The sequence below is a fragment of the Spermophilus citellus genome (assembly GCF_964194105.1).
Source record: "Spermophilus citellus genome assembly, chromosome: 15".
Classification (NCBI taxonomy): domain Eukaryota; kingdom Metazoa; phylum Chordata; class Mammalia; order Rodentia; family Sciuridae; genus Spermophilus; species Spermophilus citellus.
Window position 1 is genome coordinate 71875935 of NC_138195.1, and position 11032 is coordinate 71886966.

The 11032-nt window shown below is 43.6% G+C and overlaps 1 protein-coding gene across 1 annotated transcript; it reads right to left on the minus strand.

Annotated features, from left to right (window-relative positions):
* Nucleotides 1-2654: 2654 nt before the first annotated feature.
* Nucleotides 2655-3898, minus strand: LOC308634759 (uncharacterized protein C10orf95 homolog). Its single transcript, XM_081268827.1, has 2 exons — nt 3605-3898; nt 2655-3346 (listed from the first exon to the last, which is right to left on the minus strand). The coding sequence occupies exon 2, from the start codon at nt 3290-3292 to the stop codon at nt 2657-2659; it is 636 nt and encodes a 211-aa protein (XP_081124953.1). The 5' UTR covers nt 3293-3346; nt 3605-3898; the 3' UTR covers nt 2655-2656.
* Nucleotides 3899-11032: the final 7134 nt, after the last annotated feature.

An 11032-nucleotide genomic window follows, 5' to 3' on the forward strand; every position in this document is an offset into this window, starting at 1 on the left:
CCAAAACTCCTTTTTTTTTTTTTTAAGAGAGAGAGAAAGAGAGCGCATGCGCGCGAGAGAGTTTTTTTTTTTAAAAAAAAATATATATATTATATATATATATATTATATATATATATATATATATATATTTTTTTTTTTTTTTTTTTTTTTTTTTTTTTAGCTCCGAGGACACAACATCCTTGTTTGTTTGTGGTGCTGAGGAGGGAAACCGGGCGCACGCATGCCAGGCAAGCGCGATACCGCTTGAGCCACATCTCCAGACCGAAAACTCGTTTTTCTAATATTTATTTTTAAGTTGTAGTTCGACATAGCACCTTTATTTATTTATTTTTATGTGGTGCTGAGGATCAAACCGAGGACCTCACATGTGCAAGGCAGGCGCTCTACCACTGAGCCATATCCCCAGCCCTTAAACCTCTTTTTTATATTTTAACTTTAAAAATATCTGTTTAGTTTTGTTGTGGTGACTTTAACTGTGCCAATTATAGTCAACTTAATCACACACAAACTTTTCAAGATTTACCTTTCACAAACCTTATGTAACTTACTTCGACATTTTATAACTTGTCTTAGTTTTGTCTTTTCTTTTATTGTGGACTTTAGGCTAAGGATTAGTGTTTTAGTGTAGTGGTTTAGTGTAGAGCACTTACCTGGGATGTGTGAGGCCCTAGGTTTGGTCCCCAGTATAGCCTAAATAAACAAGTCAATAAAAATGACAAAGAAATCATTTTGGGTTTCAAGACAAAAGTATTATTTTACCCTACAAGATACTTTGTCTTTCAGAAATATTTTTTCCCTATTAATTTTTTAACTCTTTTTAATATGTCAAATTTTAATATACTGATATAGAACAAAGTCTAATCCTCTGTGTTTAAAAACAACAAGGGTTCCTTAAAACACTGATCTGCTTTGAGCATAGTCCTTGCTACCCTGCACCACTGCATCATATTTTAAAACTGACATTTTTTTTTCTTTCTCTTCTCCTTAACTTTGAGGGAAGGAAAATGACATTTTTTTCCCATTCTAGGCCAAGTTGTCTATCCTTGGACACACACACTACAAGAATAAAATAATTCAGACTTCAGTAATGTCAAAAGATCTAAAAAATGGCTATTTCTCAAAACTACAAATAATTTATGACCCTGGATAGGGCACAATTGGAATGTAGGCATTGAATCACCTCTTTAAGGACAGACACATTGTTCCCTTGGTAGTTAGTGTCACCCATGTTTCTCCTTTGCTAACAAAAAGACCAAAACTTCACAAAGTTGATAAACCTAGTCACAAAAATATGATCATATACATATTATTAAATAAAATTATTGTATTCATATTATGACTATATTCATATATTATTATTATCAGCAAAAATTGACTAATTGTCTTTATTAAAGACAAACTTTATTTGACTATGTTCAGTGGAGTATTTTAAAGAGATTTTTAACTATCAATTAAAAAAAAAACCCAAAACTTTCCTTTTTACTCAAAACCTTGTCTTCATTATTGGACTGATATTAGGGACAAAGCAAAGACTGAGTTTTCCAAAACATTATCTATCAAGATAATTTCTTGTGTCTATTAGGTTTAAAATCAAGTGTGCTTTTATTCTTGCTAATTTCACTTTGTAACTACTATCTGTTAGTATTTTGCAAAAGTACTACTTCTAACCAGAATAACCTGAATTAAGACAATAAGGCATCACCTCCAGGACAGATAGGATATCTGACTTGCAGTACTGATACAAACCCCAATTAAATGGGAAGAGTAATTGTAAAATTAGAAACCTTAAAGTTAAAACCCATTACTCCCATTTCAAGAATGGTGAAACTGGCCTGCTGGATGTTTAAAACCAAAACTTGAAGACCGAAGTCAAAGAAGTTAAAAAGTCTAAAGAAAATGCAATCAATATTTTGGCCCATGCCCTCTAGGGTCAACCAGGATCCAGGGAATGATGGGAACCCTTTAAAGCCCCTTAACTCCAGTAAGTCACCCAACCTTCAAATCAGGAGGATTGTGAGAACCCTAGAGAACAGGAAGTCAACCAGTGCACATTCTCTAAGAGGGTCATTTGATAGGGAAGTGTCCCGATGCTTCTAAGGGAAGCCATATGTTGTCAGCAAGACTCTGACTCATGGGAGCTGGGGATGTGGCTCAAGCGGTAGCGCGCTCGCCTCGCATACAGGCCCGGGTTCGACCCTCAGCACCACATACCAACAAAGATGTGTCCGCCGAGAACTAAAAAATAAATATTAAAAAAAAAAATTCTCTCTCTCACTCTCTCTTTAAAAAAAAAAAAAAAAAGGCAATGGCTCTTTTAATGCAACTTGAGATGTGTACTTGTGTCAGTCCTCCCTAAAGTAAATGAAACTGGAAGGCTATAATGAAAGTGTTTTTATATAGGACTACCTGACACTGCCAGAGTCCCAAGTTTGTTCTGAATCAAATGATTTGAGACTTACAAATCTTCCTAACGTCCTACATAGGTAAGCTCCATTTGTTTTTCACTGATATGATTAGCTAGCCCTGATATTTTGACCTGATTGGTCTAAAAGATGAATGTGACAAGTCAAAGTCCTAACTTTACCAACAGCATTCTAAGTGACACAGCTAAAGGGATCCTTCTACTAACACAAAAATAATGCCAATAAAAAAGCTCAGCCTAGGCCCTTCCTCTTCTTGGGACGGCCGCGCTCCGCGGCTTCCCGGGCTGGACTGCTGCTGTCACCGCTATTGGGCTGGCGCAGTACGCGCCTCTCCACTTGGTACTCCGGCTGGCCGACGCGCGGCGCCGCCTGCAGCAGGAACTCGCCACGGCTGTGGGTGACGCGCACGTCGGTGCGCGGGTACGTGCCGTACACTCGCCGCAGCTCCCGGCACACGAAGTCGGGCAGCTGCAGGCCCTGGCCGTGTGTGCGTTCCACGCGGCCCCATCGCAATTCGGCTTGCACATTGCCACCTTCGGGCCACGGCGCCCAGCTCTCGGCTGCGGATTCCTGCAGCGACGGCCCCAGGAGGCGGGCGGCAGGGACCGGCGAGCTAAGGGCGGCGGCGTAGGCTGCTGGGAAGGCCCACCAGGGTGGAGTGGCGGCCGGAGATACGCTCGGGGCGTAAAAACGGTGGTATTCTCGCGGGGCCGCCCTCTCTCCCACGCACAAGCTCGCTGGCCGGCTGCAGAAGTTGTGGGCCTGGATGGGAGGCAGCAGCAGAGGGGCGGGCAGGTAGGTGTAGGTGAGGGGCTGCAGCGGAGGCCAGGCACTCTCCCCGCGCGGCAAGCAGACGTAAGAGTACATGATGTGAACCTCAGGCAGCAGGCCTTTTCACTGGGGCTCCATTCTGGTTCAGACCTGTGGCGGGGCGGTGTTTGGATATAGACTTAATTCTTACTGTCACCCGGAACCCTGGGCTCTCCTTTCTGGCAGGAGCCTCACTTGCCTACCTCAAGGCTTTGGAGGATCGCCCTAAAACAGGTGTTGAATTCTCCTCCTCCTCCCATCTTGTCCCAGGTTTGGGCCTGAACCCCAGGCTTTCAGCAGGCCTTAAGGACCCTAGAATTTTTTAAGCCCTCAAACCCTGGCTTGCCCTTTCAATAACTTCACACTCACTTGTCTTCTTCACCCTGGGGAGGTTAGTCTCCAGCATTTGGGGTAGCCAGAAGGTTCCAGCAGGAGGCTTCTCTCCACCACTTGTTAGTTGCAGCTGCTCCCCGCCATACCCTGCCTCACTCAACCACACCTCCCTGTTACCAGGCAAAGGGAAACACCTTGAACTGGCCAGGAGCCTGCCAGTCTGTCTACACCTGGGTGAGCGTAGGGTCACAGTGGCTCCAAGCTGGAAGCAATGGCCTGAGCTCAGGGATGCCCACCTACAATATCACTGAAGGCTTCTTTTTTTGATCAAGTTTGCTCCCCATCCCCTAGCCCCTCCAGTGGATTGGGTTCTCCTAACATCTGAGTGAAGCTCCTGCACACTAGGACCTTCCTGCATTGAATTTTGCTTGTGAGCATCTGACTTCAAGTTGATATCAACTCTAGGAAGGTGCACTTAACATAGCAAGGAATTATAAATACACAATAAAAGTGTTGACCAGGACTTATAAAGGTTAAATGACTTGCCCAGACTCATTTATGGTAAAGGCAAAATTCTACCCTACATCTGTCTCAAGACTCATGCTCACAATATTAGTCTTTTTTTTTTTTGTACTGGGTATTGAACCCAGGGGCACTTTACCACTGAGCTATGTCCCAGCCCTTTTTATTTTTTAGTTTGAGATGAGATCTCACTAAGTTGCTGAGGGTCTTGCTAAGTTGCTGAGGCCGGCTTCTGTAGGAAGCCATCCATGAAATACATGAGGATCTTCTCTGGCATGAAGCCAGGGAGATTTAGATTTGGCCTTGGGAACCATCTGTTACTCTCCCACAGCAATAGATTGCCCAATGCACGTGACCTTTATCTCTGGTCTGCTAGGAAGATCCCCCATAGTAGCTCTGGAGATGGGCGTAACCCTTTGGGAACTGGACAGCCCACCTTTAACCTTTTTTGATGAAGAACATTCTATGGAAGACCTTTGATATTTCCCAATATAAATAAAGCAGGCACAGGCTCCATTTTGCCATAGTATAGAAGCTCCATCCACTTGCCCGTCCTCCCCTACCCCTCGCGCCCCAATTTTGAAACTATTTTCTGTGTCCTTTTGTTTTTTTCCATCCTATATTTTTTCTAGCTTTTATTTCTCAGCCAGCCTTTTCCACCAAGGGGAACCCCATTTCCATGGCCCTCGCGGGATGTAGGCGAGAGGCTTCAAACATACCATCCTCCTACCTCAGCTTCCCAGAATCAAATGAGATCAGGCATGTAACACTGTGCCCAATCCCTGCTGGAACTGCTTTCAGACTATCTCACAATCCCTCTCACTCTAGAATGTTACACAAGCACTTGTAGTTCTTCATAGCCATGTGAAGAACAGATTGACATTCTCATTTAATAGCTAAGGAACCCTGCATGGTTGTGCACACCTATAATCTCAGAGGCTCGGAAGGTTGAGACAGGAGGATTGTAAGTTCAAAGCCAGCTTCAGCAACGGTGGGACACTAAGCAACTCAGTGAGACCCTGTCTCTAAATAAAATACAAAATAGGGCTGGGGATGTGGCTCAATGGTTGAGTGCCCCTGAGTTCAAAGCCTTTCAATACCTGGTATCAAAAAAAAAAAAAAAAAAAAAAAGCTAAGGATCCAGAGGAGGCTACTTTCCCAGGATCACACAGATTAAAAGCAGCACAGTGAAAATTGAACTCAGCCCAACTGATGCCAAAGCCTACAGGCCACTTGGATGAAGCCAGAAAGATTGCTTCTGATGGCATGAGTACTGTGAGCTCCAGTCCCCTGTGATAGTGGGTTCACCTATTTTTCTGGTGGGGTGAGTGGTCATTATGAATGATTAAAACTAAATGATTAAAAGCTGCTATGCTATCACTTTCTCCCCACTTTTCTATTGACTTAAGCAGCATAACCAGCTTGAGTACCCTTCAAAACCCAGCCACTCCCTGGGAAGATCTCCCACAGTCACCCTGGCAATGTTACATTAGTCCTAACTAAGCTCCTCTCCCAAGTCTAATTTTGGCCAGTGGCCTAGTGAAGACAGCTGCTGAGGTCAGTATCTGAATAGAGAGAAGGGACTTGGCTAGGGTTTCATTTGGAATCTACCTAATACTCCCTACCCCACAGCTTCAAGACAGAGCCTTGCTCTCTGTCCACTCTAAGGACTCATCCTAGGGAGACAGTGGTCCTTTTGGGTGAAACCTTCTGTGGTAGGTAGAATAATGCCTGTCCCCCAAAGATGTCACTGATTTCATCCCTGGAAACCTATGAATTCGGCAAGGGGGAGTTAAGGTTGCAGATGATGTTAGGGTTGTAGTTAGCTCACCTAAGAAGATTATCCTGGATTATCTAATGGTCCCAGTGTAATTACAGGGGCCCTTAAATGTGAAAGAGGGAGGCTAAAGAGTCAGAGTGATGACATGTGAGAGACTTGACCAGTCATTGCTGGCTTTGAAGATGGAATGGGCTCATGAGCAAGGAATGCAGGCAGCCTCTTGAAACTGGAAAGGGTAGGAAAATAGATCCACCCAGACAGACTCAAGAAAGGAATACATTGGCTGGGGTTGTGGCTCAGCAGTAGAGCGCTCACTTAGCATGAGCAAGGCCCTGGATTCGATCCTCAGCACCCCATAAAAATAAAATAAAGATATTATGTTCAACTACAACTAAATTAAAAAAAAAAAAAAAGAAATGAATATGGGCTGGGGATGTGGCTCAAGCGGTAGCGCGCTCGCCTGGCATGCATGCGGCCCGGGTTCAATCCTCAGCACCACATACAAACAAAGATGTTGTGTCTGCCGAAAACTAAAATAAACATTAAAAAAAATTCTCTCTCTCTCTCTCTTAAAAAAAAAAAGAAATGAATACAGTCATGTCAACACCTTGATTTTAGCCAACAAGATAAATTTCAGACTTCCAGCCTCTAGAACTGTAAGCTAATAAATTTGTTTTAAGCTGTTAAATTTGGTAATTTGTTACAACAGCAATAGGAGACTAATATATAATACCCCACTCCAATTTGTATAACTTTCCCTCCCCTAAAATCCAAGGCTACACTTGGACTAATCTCAACCCAGCCTTGAGATCAGTGACAGTCCAGTGAGACTGGCCAGTTTTCCCACCTGTTCTCAATCGCCCAAGTGAATGTAGTCATATTTTGGCACATGCATGACCAAGCTCAAGTAGAGCCTGGGATGGTGAGGAACCTGCATTTTAATTGTGGTCCCTACATTCCTGCTGAAGATTTCTGCTGATCTGGGAAGGATGTTTTCAGGCAAAACAAGAAAAATAAGGATCAAGCTGTGAGTTTCTCAGTGAATCCTTCACCCTGATTCCAGTAACAGCCCCCTGATTTTTGGAGCCCCCACTGGTTCTCAGTCAAATGGTTCTGGTGGAGTTGATTATTCTGTCCATAAGTTGTGGGTGATTTAGGACTAAGTGAATCAGCCCTGCCATCCCGCTGGCCATAGTTTAGGCTGGCCAATATGAGCCAAACCCAGAGCTTTGTTCTTTTATTCCTTGGAGGAAAGTTCTTTCTTCCTGAACAGAAATCTGAAATAATGCATTCTGGGCCATGGGGGGAAGGCTTCCTGAGTGTGGAACCTAGATCAGAGAGGTAGGAAACTAGGGGAGCAGATAATTTCTTCAAATATAGTGTGTATCTATTTTTTGTAGTTACGGGGAATCCAATATGTTTCAAGGAATCAGGCAGTGATGTGGCCCTCCTAGTTTTCTCTGTGCTTGACAACCAGGAAGAGGAATAAGAGATAGTCACAAGGTAAAAGTTTACATTGTTGAAATCAGAAGGCTAAGGGACCTCAGAATGTAACCATGGGGCATTAAATGCAACATGAAGGATCCAAGGTCTATCCTTTTCTTCTTCCCCCCAAAGTTTCACATATTTACTAGCAAACCAACCCAACCACTACTACAAAAGCTTCATACCTAAAAAATAAAATTACATTCCCAGTTAAATATTCTCCACCGTCTAGACAGTGGTAACATTTTCAATTTGATGTGACAAGATGATCATAACCTTTATATATCATAACCTTTATACGCATAAACGTGTGCCATTTCTTGTGTAATTCCTTACAGACCTAACTTGGTTCTCCCCCAATGTCTCCTCTTGGAGCTGTACCTGATTTTATTATCAGTGTTCATTCAAATACATTGAAGAATGGAACAGTTTTGGTTTTGTTTCTGGCCAGGAATTACTTAACTCTAAATCTCATGAGAAGACACAACGAGGAACTGAGTCAAGTGTACACACCACAAGGCTGAAAAATCCAAGTTCTCTCATAGAAATTATCTCTTATCAGGCTTCCCCATTCCACCATTTCCCTACTGGACTCCCAGGGAGGGTTAAGGAAAGACTCAGGGTTTGCTTTGAAATAAAGGTATACACTAGCCAGAGATGGAAGGACAGGGGAAATTCCCTTAGCAAATTTACAAGGGGCGTAGTGTGCCAAACCTACAATGAATGCTGAAATTTAGTTCTCTGTCTTCATAGCCAGGAAAGCATAGATGGAGGTGAGAGGTGGGGAGAGGGAAGAATTGATCATCTTTCTTCTAGTCATGAGGGCATTCTGGAAGAGGGGTTTCAGCAGTCACTTAAGTCTAAAAAGTGTGTGTGTGTGTCTGTCTATTGATCTGTCTCTAGGAGCGTATATAGGTTCAGTTTGACGTGACTGCAGCCATCTTGAGTTGTAACTGTCATGACTGCCCCCAGAGTAGCCCTAGTTGACTTTTTCTGCACGCCTCTCAGCAAAGTATAAACAGACAAACAATTAGAGTGGTATGTGGAGCGTTACAACTGGACCAGGAATATGCCTTATACTAGCTTAAGATAAACCAGTACATTATGCCTAGAATGAGGTCATCTTTGTTCTAACATTATATACATCCTTCCTTCTGACCCAAATTTCAGGGGTTCAACTGGTCTATTACTGACATTTCAGTCAATAAGTCCTTGAATAAACAACACTCTGAAATTCTATATCTGTCTGTCTTTTTTAATCCTAGGGTACCTTGGGCCTGGGCCTCATACACTAGGACTGTGTAGTTTTGGAAAAGGGGGAAACAGAAGGTGAGAAGAGAGCTTATAGGGGTGGGCTTGGGGAGAAGGAGGGCAATGAGACAGCCTGGTGGATTATGTATGCTGGGAGGAGGTTCATGGAATCACTAGGGGTTCTACAGGATCTGGTTGAACAGGTTCTAGCCCTGGACACAGGGCTTCTCTTGATACTGGAAATGGTGTCAACAGTGACAATAAAAATGAAATAGGATCACATGAATATGGTTATACAAGCAAGGCTTTAAATGGTGTTTCTACTTCAGCAAGAAGGGGGATACAGCCCTAACTGAGAGTGTCAGGCTGGCTCAAACAAAGGACAAGATGTATAGATTTCATGGCATCTTCAGGGTAGACAGGGACCTGTCTTTTGATGTAATCACATGTAGAGGTGAGATTTTATTTGTGCTCTTCATCATGCTGCGCTATATGTCTTACTACCATCTTAAGTCTCTGTCTTGAGGTGTTTTTTTTTTTTTTAACAAGGTAACTGCACATTACTTTAGTGACTGTTCTGCATAGTGTGCTTTACCCTCACTACTTGACATTTGCCTCTTTTCATCTGGGAGAGTCCCTAAGATTATTTTCAGAACAGGGCAGACTATTGTCTCAGTGTGTTTGATTTTCATGAGCTTGTCTGGCTCTGGCTTCTTGGGATTTTTGCTGACTGCATAGTCTTAGAAGGCTGAGCTGGCTGCCCAGCCTCCCTTCTCCTGGGATGTTATCTGACTTCCATGGCCTTGAAGACTGATTTACTTTTTAACTCCTAGTTTTCTGGCATGCATGCTGACCCTGTAAGAGCTAGCTTATCTGTCTGATTGTGTTGGATCATTTGCTATTCGTGAGCCCTTTGCTATGTTGTCACAAAGGAAGAAGGGGACAATATTCCTGTTAGAAGGAGTTTGCTGAAAAGAATCAACAAAGGCATAGAATCAACAATGCACAAATGCTTATACCCCTGTTTCTCATTTAATGCTCACAAAATCTTGGTAAGGCATAAAACAGAGATTAACAAAAGGAAGGTCCCTTAGCAAAGTGATGGAGTTGGGCTGGGCATGGTGGTGCTGGCCTAAAATCCCAGCCACTGGAAGCAGGCAAGTTTCAAGTTCAAGGCCAGTCTTGACCCAATCTTAAAACAAAAGGGCTGGGATTGTAGCTCAGTGGTTAAGCACCCTGGTTCAATCCCTCATACCAATAAATAATTATAAAAAAATTAAAAGGACTGAGGATATAGCTTGATGATAAGTCACCCCTGGCTTCAATCTCCAGTAACTGCTCCCACAAAAAAAAAAAAAAAAAAAGTGGAATACAGGACTGAGTCCTAGGTTCCCCAGAAGCCAAAGGCCATACTTCTTGCTTTATATTCTATGGTAGGGAAACTGGAAAGGGCTGCAATGTGTGTTGTTTGTTTTCTTAGTAATCTATCTAGGTTTACAGAAGAAAGATCTGGAACACCCTCCACAGACTAGAGGAAATAATATGGACTTGATATTGAGGTCCTAGACAGGGGTAGGAAGAGGAAAGACTCCTGCTCTAGGAATTAGGAGTGCTGGATTCCAGCTTGGCTGGGCCTCTTGCCTGTCCAAAAGTCACTGAATCCCTCTGAATCTCAATTTACTCATCTGTTAAAAGGAGATAATAGCATTTAGCTCCTAGGTATACTGTGACTCAACAGGAAAATGTATGTGGGATTCTTATCACAGTTTATGGTAGTAGTAAGAGCTCGGTATTCCTTGTTGTTGCCGTTATTATTATTATTATTAGGAGGAGGAGGAGGAGGAGCAGGAGGAGGAAGCTTGTTGCGGTGACAAACACCTGTAATCTCAGTGACTCTGAAGGCTGGGGCAGGAGGATTGCAAATTCAAGGCCAGCCTCAGCAATTTAGTGAGACTCCGCTCAAAAGAAAAACATAAAAAGGTTTGGAGATGTAGCTCAGTGGTAAAGTGCCCCTGTGTTCAATCACCAGTACAAAGGAAAACAAAAACTAAAAAATAGGGCCGGGCCTGTAGCTCAGTGGCAGAGCACTTGCCTGGTATGTGTGAGGCACTGGGTTCGATTCTCAGCACCACAGCTCAAGCTGGGCCTGTCCACCCTTGAGCGGCTCACAATCCAGCATTAGGGGAGTCCCAGGTCGGGCCACTATCATCTCCAAACCCTCCTCGGCTGTGCATTCAGGTAGTGCATAATGCTTGAAGGAAGGTTCCCAGGTCTGTTTGCTAGTGTCCACTGTTTTTGGTCGCTCAGGGCAAGAGCCCAAGATAAACATGGCTGCTGCAGCCTCAGGCGTGGGTCACCTGCCAGAGCTGCGGTCCCCGGAGCTGCGCAGAGCCAATCGCTGGGCGGGGGCGGAGGGAGAGAGCTGC

Bases quoted from the DNA above. Each gene is read 5' to 3' on its own strand.
- LOC308634759 (XM_081268827.1), bottom strand. From the start codon at position 3,292: ATGTACTCTTACGTCTGCTTGCCGCGCGGGGAGAGTGCCTGGCCTCCG.